At 43.9% G+C, this 15,190-nt stretch overlaps 1 protein-coding gene across 1 annotated transcript in view; it reads right to left on the bottom strand.

Annotated features, from left to right (window-relative positions):
* Window positions 1-5,033: 5,033 nt before the first annotated feature.
* The window catches only part of meis1b (Meis homeobox 1 b), a 55,920-nt gene continuing 45,763 nt past the window's right edge, over window positions 5,034-15,190 (bottom strand). Inside the window, 4 exon segments of the mRNA XM_028989371.1 lie at window positions 5,034-5,803; window positions 5,806-5,883; window positions 10,766-10,855; window positions 11,717-11,775. Of these exon segments, the coding sequence (XP_028845204.1) occupies window positions 5,601-5,803; window positions 5,806-5,883; window positions 10,766-10,855; window positions 11,717-11,775 (430 nt within the window). The 3' untranslated portion in view covers window positions 5,034-5,600.

Below are 15,190 nucleotides of genomic sequence, written 5' to 3' on the forward strand. Positions count from 1 at the left end.
GGATGTAAATGTAAACGCAAATGTTCATGTAAATGCTATATGGCTAAACAGATGCGCAAAACTGGGGGGGGGGGGATTAAAGAATTGAAGTATTTATGTAAATTAGGACAATGCGCACATTTTGAACGTATATATATATATATATATATATATATATATATATATATATATGTGCTGTAAAAAATGTAAAATATATGTATGTATGTATGTATGTGTGTGTGTATATATATATCATTTTTTTTCTTTACACATTGAGGCTTATTCATAATTATTATTATTATTATTATTATTATTTCGTTTGGTTTAAAACGAGGTCGTGTGTTGCAACAACCTGATCTTTTATCGATGTACATTTGCCGAACCACGAGCCTTTAAATCCCGTTTAAATATCATTTTTTCCCTTCTCGGTCGCATCAAAGTGCGTGTTTTAAAGGCGAAACGCGATCCCCGTTCTGCGCGGGTTTCGGGACGGGTGGGGTGGGGTGGATCCCGTCTCGCCAGGTGAGGTTCGGCTGGGGTGACCTTGGGAGAGAGATAGAAAGAGAGAGAGAGATGGATAAGATGTCAGGTGCTGACAGATGAACCCGCTGCCGTAACTCTGCGCTGCGCCTCGTTTGCGCGCATGCGCGCAATATGTCGTTGTCGACGTATAAAAATATAAAGTTTAGGCTTCCTTTCATGATATAACGTTACATGCCGGTGTAGGATTAAATATTTCTATATTTACTGGTGCGGTCCAAAATGACTACAGGATAAGAATCATCGGATGTTTTAATAAATCATGTTGTAAGTAATTTATGTAATCTTCTCGGAAAGGTGTATATGTTTGTGTTTTAAAATGACTGGAAGCCAAAAGAAAAGAAAAAAGAACACAGCACGTCGTGTTAGCAGCGTGGGGTCGAGATGTGAGTAAAACGCGCCGTCGGACCTGCGGACAGAAATCTAAACGACTTTTTCAAAAACACAATATTATTCGCGCAGCAGATTATTAACAGAAAAAAAATGCGCACAAAAACCAAAGTTTTCGACCACACGACATGTTCGAGTTCAGAGTTGGAAAGGACGGGAAATCATTCCTCATTCATTCTTTCGTTCATTCATTCTTTCATCGTGCAGCCTGTGTCATTTATTATCTATCTGTGTAAACAGCATTCCGAACTTTTGCTTTGCATGTGTGTGTTGGTGAGCTCGCGTTGCATCTGGAACGCGAAACGCGATATGGGCGCAATCGAGTAAATCACGTCTCCATCCCCAACTTCTCCATGTTCCTGCCAAATCTGCACCATCATTTCATGGATGGATAGATAGATAGATAGATAGATAGATAGATAGATAGATAGATAGATAGATAGATAGATAGATAGATAGATAGATAGATAGATAGATAGATAGATAGAAAACCAGCATCCAGCCTCCTCTGACCCCGAATGCTCGGCCCAGTTTCATTGATCATGCCCCTTATGAGATAATGCAATTACAAACATCAATAAGGAGCTGCGAGGGGAATCATTATGCGCTGACAGTGATAAATGACGGTGCGCAAAATAAAGGGGTCTCTCTCTCTCTTTCTCTCTCTCTCTCTCTCTCTCTCTCTCCAACAATCCCGGAGCCCAGGGCCTTTGAGGGCTGGGTCCGGTCGCCAGGGTAACAGATGACATCCCAAAACGGCACTAATGCAGCACAGAACAGTCCGCTTTGCCCCTTTTCTTTTCTCCGGACAGAGTTCTTCTTTTTTTTTTTTTTCCTCCACTGTCCCTTTGTTTCTGCACCAGCTGCCACACGACATGGCGACGGTGGTGACTTTTACTGTTTTACTATTTCTTATAGTTAATGATGTAGGTGAAATGTTATCCGATATACATCATATTATGTGATCTATTTCAGGGGTATTATAAATATAAAGTTATAAACCCGTCTTAGTAGAATAACCAGCTGGATATGACTAGCTAGCCACCATTTCCACCAGTAAAACCAGCTTGGTGGGAGCTGGAGTGAAGATAAGAGAAGGACTCGGAGTAGTCGAGTAAATTAGTTAATTCGTCGAGGTCTTCAGATGGATTGTGTGCAGCAGGTTGTTAGTAGGCCATAAACAATTGAACAAAATATATATATATACAGAACTAGAAATCGGACTGGCTACAGACCCCATGGGGAGAATCAAGGATCCCAGGTACTTTGGAGAGCTCATGAAGTCTCCTAGAAATGGCCATATTTTTATGCACCATTTAAATTGGACAATTTGAACAAAAATAATAATGAATAAAGTAATACGGGCATACATTAAAGTCAAGCAGTTGGGAACATTTCAGAAAGGGAAATTAATGCAGGATACAAAAATATTCAAACAAATAGTTACCTATTTATAATTAATTAATGTAGTATTAATTATAAAATACAATACAAAATTACCTGCTACAAAAAGGCATACATCTAATTGCTACTATTAATACTATTAATATTTAAAATATATCCAACTATTTTAATTACAAAGATCTAATTTGTTTGTAGCAAAACAAATTGCATAAATCTTTATGTATTAGTTTTTCTCGGTGGTAAAAATTAATTCATGGCGACTTGTTGAATCCATTTGCGCCGAACTAAATAAAACAGAAGAATAAAGTGCGGGGCAGAGATACCGCGTGAAACCGCGTGAAATGCGACATCGTCAGATATTTATTCCTGAAGAAACCAACTCTGCCTGTACAGGTGCGCACAGGTTCCACGGGTTCTGAAGGGATGGAGGTGGAACTCTGGACGGAAATCTTGGAAAACGACCACGCGACACCACGGAAACACACACACACACACACACACACACACACGCTCATGCATTTCATCAGAGACTAGTGACATGTTTTCTAGCGACACAAAGCTCCGAACTACAGTGAGATGTTAATGTTTGTTAAGCATCATTAGTGTAAATAATGCAGAACCGATTCATTCATTGTACGTTCCAACGTGGGATTTTTTTTATTTATTTCCCTCTAAACAAGTGAATTTCCACGTAGTGCCAGTAAAAAGCGGCGGACAGTTTCCCAGATCCCCTAAAGATGGCAGTCAAACATGGGATTTATCTCCAGAGCTCCGGAATTCGGATCCGAGGAGCTTCCAGTCCCCGAGCGGCGAGTAAAAACTGCAGTAAAAAGACGAATCATCACCATCATCATAATATTAATAATAATCATAATAATAATAATAATAATACGCAACCGCGTTCAAAAGTGCTGCGAAGAATAAAGAAGAATATTTTTTTTATTATAAAGCAACAGACGTCCCACGACAGTCATCATTTTGCTTTTCCTCTCGGTCCCTGACCGGGGAAACCGGCGGCTGGAGAACAGAGGCGCTCCACCGTCCCCGCCGAACCCATTCACTGGGTGCAAGAAGGCGTGAGGGGGAACTAATCTCCCCATTTAAACGTTTGCGGCAATTTTATCGAAATGAATCTTAATGCTAAACGAGGGGTGATTCCACCCCGTTTTAACCCCCCCAACGAACCCCCGAAATCCCGACACAATCTGCGCATTTGTTGCGCATTAGCCGTAGCCGGAGACGCGCACGGGTGGAAGGAGTTCTTGGTGGAGAAGACCACAACCCACGGGCTCCTCCGCCGCGAACGCGGGTCTCGGGCTGTTACTACAAGCCTACACACGCGGGTCTCGGGCTGTTACTACAAACTTACACACGCAGGTCTCGGGCTGTTACTACAAACTTACACACGCGCTGTTACTACAAACTTACACACGCGGGTCTTGGGTTGTTACTACAAACTTACACAAGCGGGTCTCGGGCTGTTACTACAAACTTACACAAGCGGGTCTCGGGCTGTTACTACAAACTTACACACGCGGGTCTCAGGCTGTTACTACAATTTTACACACGCGGGTCTCGGGCTGTTACTACAAACTTACACACGCGCTGTTACTACAAACTTACACACGCGGGTCTAGGGCTGTTACTACAAACTTACACACGCGGGTCTCGGGCTGTTACTACAAACTTACACATGCGGGTCTAGGGCTGTTACTACAAACTTACACGCGCGGGTCTAGGGCTGTTACTACAAACTTACACGCGCGGGTCTCGGGCTGTTACTACAAACTTACACAAGCGGGCCTCGGCCTGTTACTACAAGCCTACACACGCGGGTCTCGGGCTGTTACTACAAGCCTACACACGCGGGTCTCGGGCTGTTACTACAAACTTACACACGCGGGTCTCGGGCTGTTACTACAAACTTACACACGCGCTGTTACTACAAACTTACACACGCGGGTCTCGGGCTGTTACTACAAGCCTACACACGCACTGTTACTACACGCGCATGTGCACTGGCCACGAGCCACCGCAGATTGATTTATGCCGAAATCATTTAGCCGGACCCCCTTGTATTAATCAAAACTGGGCTTGGGTGCTAAAAAGACTGAGCAGGCCCTGCTGCTCCGGTGGCCGTGGGTGGGTTTCTACCACGTTCACTAAATGAGGCCGTGTCCAATAAATAAACTGAAAGACAGCGATTGCATTTATGTCAAGTCAGTCAAAAAAAAAAAACAATAACATTACAGAGCATGTATGTTTTCATTCTTTTTTTTTTGTACACAAAATTTATTAATTTACAGTGTATACAGAGCTCTCCACAGAGGGACTGATTGATGTCCTACAAAAAAAAAAGTTCAGCTCATTAAATAAAAGAGAAAAAAAAACTAATATTGATGGGCTGTTTGGAAACGCTTTCTCATACGCACACACACAAACACACTCTCTCTCACACACACACACAAACTGTACTGTATATTGTATTACACCGCTATAGTCCAACGAACGCTCGTGTTCGTCTTTCAAGGCCGATTTAGCTGGGGCAGCTATTAAAAAAAAAAAGAAATAAACATGCAAATCCAATGTGATGGAGAAAGTAAAAGGATCTCTAAAGTGGACTGGGGGGGCTTTCATTCAGAAGAGCTGCGGTGATATAACCCTCGGGTGTCCCGAGCAGGCCAACAATTCACAGATCAAAAGAAACGCCTGCCAAAATGCTTTGTTGAATGAATTACAGATTTATTCATGTCTTTTTTGGTTTGTTTGTTTTTTATCCTTTTTTTGTTTGTTTGTTTGTTTGTTTTGTTTTGAAATGCATGGTGATTCAGGGAGGAGGTCGAAAGTCAATGGAGATGGCACACACATAGTGTGAAAAGAAAAAAAAAAAAAGTTCACATCCTTTTTTAAAAATCTATTAGAAACAACATAATATGCAGAACAATACGACAGCATTTACAATACTTATTTCCCAGTTCTTTTGAGAGTCCAATGCAATTTTACATCAGTATACATTATGTCCTCCTCCCTCCCCCCAGGAGCTGATATAGTAATCATTTCTCTCTTTCTCGCTACGTAAAGGGCACTTCTCGTTTATTTTTTTGTAATAAGTGTCCCATTGTATACAGACATTGGCTTCATTCTTGGTCCAAGAGTTGCCAAGACTTGAGCTGTCCGAGCTCTGCAAGAAGTCAGTATGTAATAGGTGCCGATTTATCCCGGGAAAACCAATGTATCGCAGATTAGTTTCTCTCAAAACACAACTCATTTTAAAGAATCCCTTTAATCTACTGGGCGTTTATGTCCATGACTTGTCCTCCCATGGTGAGGTCGCCTTGGCTGAGCATCGGGGGTCTGGGTGCGGACATGGGTATGACAGGGTGTGGTGGTCCTCCATGCATCAACATTGCTGGGTGGTGGGGGTGTCCAGAAATGTAGGAGCGCATGGGAGGTCCGTGTCGCAGCTGAACGGAGTGAGGGGGCATCGGGGGGAGCTGTAGCTCGGCTGACCCATGCCCATGCCCACCGGGCTGCAGTGTGGCAGGTAATCCCCTGGCATGCCCTGAAATCCTGTAGAGACAAACACAGAGAGAAAGAGAGAGAGGTGGCTCAGTATAATGTATACACAATACATTACAATTAAATGATTTCATTTAGAGAATTCTCTTATCCAGAGCCAGTGTGCAGAACTTTACAGGTCATCAGCTTGTGTTACACCAACCTTACACTTGGATGACCAGCACTACTGTCCAGATACGATTCTGGGGCTTTTCTCAATACAGCAGTGACACTGACGTGAACCGAAAAAAGTTAACCAAACCATAGCTGTCATTTGTTTACATTTACGGCATTAATCAGATGCCCTTATCCCTTACAACCAGTAGTTACAGGGACAGTCCCCCCTGGAGCAGCTCAGGGTTAAGTGTCTTGCTCAGGGACACAATGGTAGTAAATGGGATTTGAAACTGGGTCTTCTGGTTCATAGGCGAGTGTCTCACCCACTAGGCTACTACCACCCTGTTTAATGTGTTTCTTCTTATTTCAGTAGTTAAAATATGTACATTTGCTCTTTTAAACAAAGCTATCTAATTTAGGCTTATTTTTTTAACTTTACAATAATGCTACTGACAGCAAGTTTACATTACGGCAGTTCTATTAGGTGTGACACGTTGCTTAAATTTTGAATGTTGGACGTTTTTTTCAGTGTGGTAGTGGCGTGTTGTGTTGTATGGAGAGGATAATGCTTTTTTAAATTTTTTTAAATACACGTCATTGTCATTTGTCGGATAGAGTGTTCCACCCTCAAAATGTTCAGTCATCAAAAGATAACCAACACAAACTATGTCACTGTATATGGTAACAGGAGATGTAGGTTAAAGTTACTTGCATGTAGATCAATCTGTTATTTTGTTATATATATGTGACAGAATATATAAGCCCCTTTTGAATAATCACACTTTTTTATAATTTTATGATCCCTCTTCTACATATTATAGAGGTGTTGGAGTGATATCAAAAATAGCCATCCGGCTCAAAGAGGCCCTTTCTTTGATGAATAAATGGTGAAGCACATGTAGTGAATGTGACCAGGTCTCTGGGGACGTTCGGCTGCCCTGAACAAGGCACTCTGCTCCAGCTTTCACTGGGGAGCTCTGCTCAGCGGAATATCCATCAGGCCAGGAATTGGCCATAATCTGGAAAAACAAGCCAACCAGAAGCCTGCCCTTCATCGAGGTCACCCTAAAGGTTCCTGTGTGTCTGTTCTCGGGCTTAATCTCTTAATCTTGAGGTATGCGCAGCATCAGAAAAAAAAGTGTTCATTAAAGCACTAATCATTCTCGCTGCATTCGCAACCTCCGAAAAGCCAGACATGAATCCTCAATGCCTTACGAGCACAGTTTCGAAGATCTCCAAAGCCACCCTCCACGACCATATATTTACAGGATTAATATTATTCTGGATTAATCAAAGGGGCTTTAGAATCACACAATTCACAGAGATAATAACTTCTTTCACAAATCAGTCCTTTTTACACACCAGTGGCACATGGCACGGTAATTTTTAATAACATAGAATTTATTTTAGAATATAGTGAGCAGGGTAATAAACAAGCTAAACAAGACAAATTGATGCCCATAGGGGTGGGGGATGTGTCAAACACTATTATCTTGACAAACATTAATTTCTATTAACATAGAGGAAAATGTAGTGCATATTTTGACAAATATTGTTATCTTTCTACCAGCCCATAACCTATAGCCAGTAACCTGTAACCTGAAGCAAAGGACCATAAAAAATACAAACAAGGGAAGGCGACACTCAATAATTTCATTAACTGCCTGCAGTGAACGAAACATTCAGCAAGTGAACAACTGCACATAACCCTCCCGTGAACCTTTTTGCCACTTGTCAATTTTCCAATCCCGATTTCAATCTTCGAACACGTTCTTAATGAGAGCTTAGTGGCCGGCAGGAGAAGCAGCAGTGTGCGCTTGAAAAGGCCCACATCGCTAATACGTTTTTTCACTTAATAAGCCAATCAATACACCCAGTTCCTGCCTTGTCCATTTTCAGAGGTACCGAGGGACTAAATCAACGGGGGATACTTGCTCAGACAATAAAAGGGCTAAATCCCCGAGGGCCCTGTTTTTTTCTGTTACTTAAAAGTAAAAGTTCATCCACCGAAAAGGGGAATGTTGACCCTACATAAGGTTAACAAACTTGCACTTAATAATTGGGAAGAATGAATTCTCAGACAAAAGGAATCTCCAGCAGGGACGGGGCTGCACGGGGTTAGCGGGCAGGTTCACCCGAGCCTGGCGGCAGCATTTGGGAAGTGGGGTTAGGAACATCCGCTACGTTCTTGTAATTAACGCTCGCCGCCGCCACCATTGTCTCGGAAAAAGAAAACAGCATGTTTGCCCACCGCCGGCTAATTTTGTTGCAACAACAGGAAGCAAGAAATGAGGGGAACGTGGTCAAAAACAGGACCTCCTCCCTGCTATCAAAGGGTCTCCGCTCTTCCGCATGAGCTGCTCGGACTTATCGGCATTGACAGGTGTATTGTTTCTGAAAGCTATAAGCTCCATAATCGTCATGGGTAGAAAGCATAACGCGCTCACTAAGTAGGTTTAATTGGCTTTGGTTTTAAGTAACGTTGTAGTGTTACCTTCATTTCAGGTCTTGAGACTCCCCAGCAAATAACTGCTCCATCTTGCCTCGAGGAAAAATTCCCAACTAATGAAAATTGCTTATAAAATATAATGAACCCTTGGTCTCTTAATCAAATGAGATAACTTTTTTTTTTGTAATAACCTATTAATTTAATTGGTCGTGAAGAATATAACACATCACTTACATTTAATTGACCTAGAAACTAAAGTAACAATATTTAAATTAGACAAGCCAGCGGACTGCAGTGATGAAGCCATAAAGGCCGCGCACTTCCAGCCGCGGCGACATATTTCTGTCACACTCTACCTCTTTCTCCTTCAGTCTCCCACTTTCCTTCTCTCCCCTTTTCTCCCCCTGTTCCCGTCTCATCTAAGATTCCACGCGCGGCCCAATTACGGATTTCAGCAAGCAAATTGAGTCTGTTTAAAGCAGGTTTCTGCTCAGTCTTCTGGGAACCATGGCAGCTGCTGGAACGAGGCCGTTTGGACACAGAGTCACTTTACATGTTTAGACACACACACACACACACACACACACACACACACACATTTGCTTGTTCATACCGAAAAAGAAATGAATTGAAAATGGCAAAGAATGCATTAGCAATAAGTTGGGTTTTTGCCACTGGCCAGTGGCCGTGTGTGGCGTGAGTATTTGCGAGTACGCAGGCATTCTGTGCGTGTCTGTGTTAATGATCTCTATTTTTGTATACCGAATAAGTCAAATCCATTCGTCACACCGCCCGTGATGGCATATTTAATTTGGATATAGTCAATTAGGCTGAGCTAAGCTGCATACCCTGCTGAGCACACCTCCATTTTGCACTAGTTTATTTCCCCTCCCTTTGCCATAAGTAATCCTATTATGACAGACAGACGAAAAAAAGCACACACACACACACACACACACACACACACATGCACACAACATCCTGAGTAGACAGGGAAGATCAATATGGCCATCTCAACATACACTATCCGCCGACATAATTTCTCAGAGGAGCTAAATGGCTGCTCCGCCGCGGGGTTAAAAGTGTGACTTTGGAGCCGCTGCCTCGCAGGTTCCTGTATTAATGTGTAATAATAATTAGTGTAATAAACTCATGCATCAACTGCGGCGAGGCAGATTTATGACACTTTGGGGACATGCACTTCCGTCTCCTTGCACGGATGCAGACTGCTTACATTTTGCCAATCAGTCTGTTGCCATGGAGACATCCCACCATAACCACCCCACCACCACAGAACCCCAACCTCGCCCCCCTCCCCAGCACCCCCCCCTCGCCTTTCCTTGTGCCACTCTATGCTCCCCTCTCACTCAGCCCGCCTCTTCCTTTCCTCCCCCCTTTTCATCTCTTGCTCTCTCTCTGCCCACGTTCAGCAATGTTTTTCCCCCTCTCTCTTTCCTCCTTCAGTCATGTGGACGATGTGTTGTGCGAAAGCAGACAACTAGAGACACAAGTCCCTGATCGAGCTGCTTATCACAATAAAAGAGAGAGAGAAACTGAGGGAAGAGCGAGAGAGAGAGAGAATGAGGGGGATAAGGACAGATTACTTAACCGGGGAAAGAGTCAGGGTAAGCAGAAAGAGTGAGCAGATTTTAAGGACCCTAATCTGGAAGAATTGAGTCAAACACCCACTAAGCTAAATCATCAGAACACACTGGGCACATACACACAAACACACACATACAAAAAAGAACATTTAAGTGAAAAGTTTTGAACACCCGTGGTTTGTACTTACTTCCCCTTTGCTTTGCGATTGGTTAACTAGAAGAAGGTTACATGTAGTGCCACTGTCCCTCCATTCCCATATTCATGCCCATTCCACTCATAGGCCCTGGAAGGAGAAAAAAATGGAAAGAAAGAAAGCAGGAGATGAGAAAGGTGTCGCAAGTGTGTGCACAAAAGCACAACATCCCACACATTTATAAAGGAAGAACAGGAGACTGGAGTGATAAAAAAATACATCAAACCATATCAAGGGTTTAAGGATAAATAGGCAGAGTGAACTGGCCGAAGGGGAAGGGGGGTAGAGCTACAGAGAGTGACCAGGAAGCTGAGGTGAGACGGGCTTATGGGTATCCAGGAGAATTCTGTGAGGATGAGGCAGGTGATGGCGTGCATGAGGAAGAAGTGGTGGCCTTTATGGTGGCCTACACATGCGCTGCACTGCAGGCACGCAATCTTGGAGACGCCCGTGGGAGTTGGCCATGCTGGAGGCTGGAGAAGGTGGGGATTTGTGAGATATGAGTACAGGGAGAAACGCCAAGGTCTTACCAGGTGGTCGGATTCCCATGTGCTGCTGTCCGTCCATGACAAACCCTCCCATCGGCTGGCCATCTGGGTTGTAGGGAGCTCCTTGACTTACTGGAGGAGGGCGGGGGCGCATGAGACAGTGGTCAATTAGAGCTTTTAATTAAGTTTCCATGGCTGAAGCTACATCATCTGTTAATGTACGCCCAGTCTGAAGCCATCCACCCCAGCTTCTGTCTGTCTAACTGTGACCCCGCTGTCTAGAACACATCCTCTGATGTGGAAAATTCCCCAAAAAATAATGAACCTCCCATTCGCCTAGAATGTATATGGTTTCATATACATTTTTATGACTTCTTTTGCTGGCTTTGCAAGAAACTATTGTAAAAAAAAAAAAAAAAAAAACTATACTTTTACTTCCAAAACTACACAGACTTGTTTTCACTAGAAATCTACTTACACCAGATATGTGCTGTTCTGGGGATTATTCAAGCAAAAAAAAAAAAAAAAAAAAAAAACAGAAGCCCAGTGGATGCCTTTGAACTTTACCGAGTCCCTAATGCCACCCTGACCCCCTGACCCCCATTACAGGTAATAAAGTTTACAGCAGTCCACAACAAGCCATGCACCAGAGCCCCGCTCAGCAGCAAGAGTGAAGCGCAGCTGAAAACCACGTACTTTTTCCCTTCTTCTCTCACCTCGTTTCTAGTGCGTTTCCGAGGCACCACATTTAGTTACACTTTCATTTCATATTTTTAAAATTTGCTCCGTCTGTTTGTTTACTTCTAATTGGATTATGTCGGGGCTCAAGCCAACGTGATTAGTGCTTTGGGTTAATTGGAGAGATTTTAGTGGTCTGTCACTCCCAGCATCCAGGCAACACAGCGTATTTACCGTTGGCCAGACCTCCGAGTGCATGGCTTGTGGAGGGCTTTTGCCTGCGAGGCTTGAAAACAGTTACAATGGGAGACTTGCCTGCTCGGTTGGACTGGTCAATCATGGGCTGCACTATTCTCCTTCTTGCATTAATGAACCTGCAGGAGACGGAAGATAAAAGCACGGCACAATGTGGTTAGTTTCACTTAAACAACAGCAAAAAAAAAAAAAAAAAGAGTTAAGTTGCACAGATCAGCATGAGTTTTAATGGAACAGGATCTGTGGAAATGTGCAATTTGAGTAAGTGCTTTGTCCAAATCGCCTCGGACAGCCTCGAGAGGTAAAGATGTAAGCGCTGGGTGTTTGCTGCTCGGGGTGGGAGCGTCTCAGCGAAATCCCCTCAGACGGAACAGGAGCCACGTATGCAGAGCTCACGTGAGCCCATGACCTGTGCTAACTTGTGTGCCTTCAACATACACCACATCTCCAAAAGCAAACAGAAGGTGAAAGTATACATCCTCTACTCCCTCCTTCCCTCCCTTGATGTGTTAAAAAGACAGCAACTGTTCATCATTATGATAATTACTATTATTACTGTTGTGAATAGTGTTGTGGACCTTTTTTAAGCCAGTTGGCACAGAGCCTGGTAAAGGGAAAAAGGTTTCCTGCATTAAATATGTTACAATGTGCCATCATAAATACCTTCTGACCCCAGCCCCCCACCCAGCGCTAAAGACCTCTCTGGCCTGGCTCAGCCGAAAAAACCTTCCCAAATGACCCCGCGACCTCTGCTGACCCGCTGGAGAGCAAGCTCAGGGGTTCCGCCTTGATTTATGTCCTCCTGCTGTTGCCACAGTTGGGCACTTCCATTTCATCTTTTGAGAAGAGAATTAGTAGACTTTTAAGGAAACAATAGCCACACCACTCTTTTCAGGCTGAGAAAAGCCAGGCTGGAGAGTGTGGGGTGGAGAGAGAGAGAGAGAGAGAGAGAGAAACAGAGGTGGAAAAAAAAAAAGAAAGAAAAGAAGTTATAGACAAAGAGATGTTCATGGAGGCATCTGCTAGGTTTTCCTAATTAGCAAGCTTATCCACGCTTCTAGATTTGAGTTTTTTTTTTTTCTTCCAACCGACCCCCCTCTTCTGTATTTTATCTCCCATGTTTGTTATCAACCTAAAGTATTCCAGAGGGGGTAGAACATGGGAGAAGAAGAATGTCCTGACATGGCAGCACACCATCAAATGAGGGAACGTCTGGAGTTTTATCACCGCCAGCCTGTAATGCTGGGGGAGTTGCAGGATAGGCATTCCTTTTACTGTTCTCCCTTCTCAGGCAGGGGTCAGGGGAGGGTCACTGTTGTCTATCTGGTGACCTCTGCCGTTTTGGATTTCCCCCCGCGCTCTCTTTCTTTCTCTCTTATACATTTTTTAGCCTCTTCTCTTGCTCTCGCTCTCTCTCTCCCTCTCTTTCCTTCTCTCTCTTTCTCACACACACAAAAAAAGTATGCGACGCTTCCTCTCCCAGTCCTTCTCAGTACCATATCTAAGGCCAGATGCACCAAAGACTTGAACAAAGGACAAGTGCTACACAATACCAGGCGGGGGGACAGAGGGGGGGTGATGAGAAGGAGGGAGGGAGCGAGGCAGGGGAGGGAGGGAAAGAGAGAGAGAGAGGGAGGAAAGGGTGGGTGGGTGTGGGGGTGCTGCAGGAGTCTGAGGAGAGAGAACGAACGGCCACGCTCTTGCACCGAGAGGCTGCTCACCGGCGAGGCCAATCAGAGCGCGGGGCTGGCCGTGTCGGGAGAGCCAGCGCCGCGTCCCTCCAGCAGGAGGAAAAGTTCACCTTTCCCCGACCCCTTTGCTCTACAGGCCTGCGTTTATGGCCTGTTCGGTTTCTGCTTCCCATCGCCGCACAATGAGCCCAACTATTCAGCCGGCCTCTCAGACAATGGGGGGCTATTTTGGAGCAAAATGCCACTGATGGCACTTCTAAAGTCGGTCGCAAGGGAGGAAAAAGAAAAGAAAAGTCGGCTTAAAAACTATTGAAATGAGGGCACTTACGAGTCAAATGAAGCATGGAAAGAAAAAAAAAAAAAAAAAAACGACCAGCGCCACGTTCTCCTCCTTCGCTCGCACTCCCCGTGTGTGTTTATGAACCTGCACATCTACGCGTTTGTGTCCGTGAACGGTCCTCGCTGCTTTTCTCACGTCCCCCGCTTCCCTCGTTCTGAAAAGGTGGAACTGATTGCAGTCACGTCTGCCCGGCTCGCGCTAATGTCCCATTCTCATTACAAACGCACAGGTGTACCGCAAACAGCACGTGAAATGGCCAATTAAAAGCAAGAAATTGTCTTTTTCATCAGCTGCCTTTGTTGCGTGACCAATTAGGGAATAATTTAATAAGCCCTGCTGGAAAGGTCCAGATTAGAGATACGAAAGGTTACTTTTCACCACAACCATCTAAATGCATATGGAGCGGGACATTTTTCCAGAGCTGATCCAGTTATTCACACTCCTTCAGAGCATAACCGCAGGCACTCGCTCACATTTCCATCCACATTTATGGAAATATATTTAATATGTAAGCTTTAGTATTTAGGTACAATGCATAAGTATATTCATAGAGGTCATAAAAGTACTGGAGGTGTACTGTTACAATCACACAGCTACTGTACTGCCATCGATGGTTTCTACAACTGCAACCACACACATACAAATATTACACATGAATATTAACATATGCATTATAAATAACTACCCATTAAAACCAACGTTTTAATAAATATTTTAAATAAACAAGTATAAACGAGCAAGGCTCAGAATTAATAATAGTAATTAAAATTTGTATTAATTAAAACAATTGTAGATTTTTTCAATTTATTGAAATTACATGTTCATCTTTGTGAATACATTTGATCCCCAGTAAGGCACACACACACACACACACACACACACACACAGAAAGCACTTCCCCCTTTATCACAGCCCCTTGAGTGTCAGAGGAACTTTATTATCCACGTCTCACCCAGAGATCCATTTACTTAAGTAATTAGTTATTCTACTGTTCAGTCACATGTCGACATGCCTTAAGGGAGAATTCGTAAGTAAGAGCATCCCTCTCACTCGCTCTCATCTGAGCCTCAAAGTCATAAAATTCCATTGTTGCTCCTCCTCCCCCGCACCGTGTCAATCTCAGGTCAGTCTCCACGTCCTGGATGTGTTTAAATAAACTAGTCCAGCTGTTTGCAGCAGAAATTCCATTTACACCCCACACCCCCACCGCCGCCAACCCTCCTCCCCCAACCCAATCCAGCACCACATCCCCCAACTCCTCCATCAACCGCGTGTTTTAATCAGGACGCCGCTCTGCACTGCAGCCATGAGCAAGCCCGGGCCACCGGCCACAATTATCATCTAACACAGTCTAGAGTGGGCACCATGGACAAACATATCCCACACACCCACTCGATACAAGGCTAGTCACATGACACATGGTCAGGAAGGTTTTACATTAAAAATATGAAATATGCTATTGAATGTAAATAATGTACTAATGAGTTCATATATACACACACA

Source organism: Denticeps clupeoides, chromosome 8, assembly GCF_900700375.1.
Source record: "Denticeps clupeoides chromosome 8, fDenClu1.1, whole genome shotgun sequence".
Classification (NCBI taxonomy): domain Eukaryota; kingdom Metazoa; phylum Chordata; class Actinopteri; order Clupeiformes; family Denticipitidae; genus Denticeps; species Denticeps clupeoides.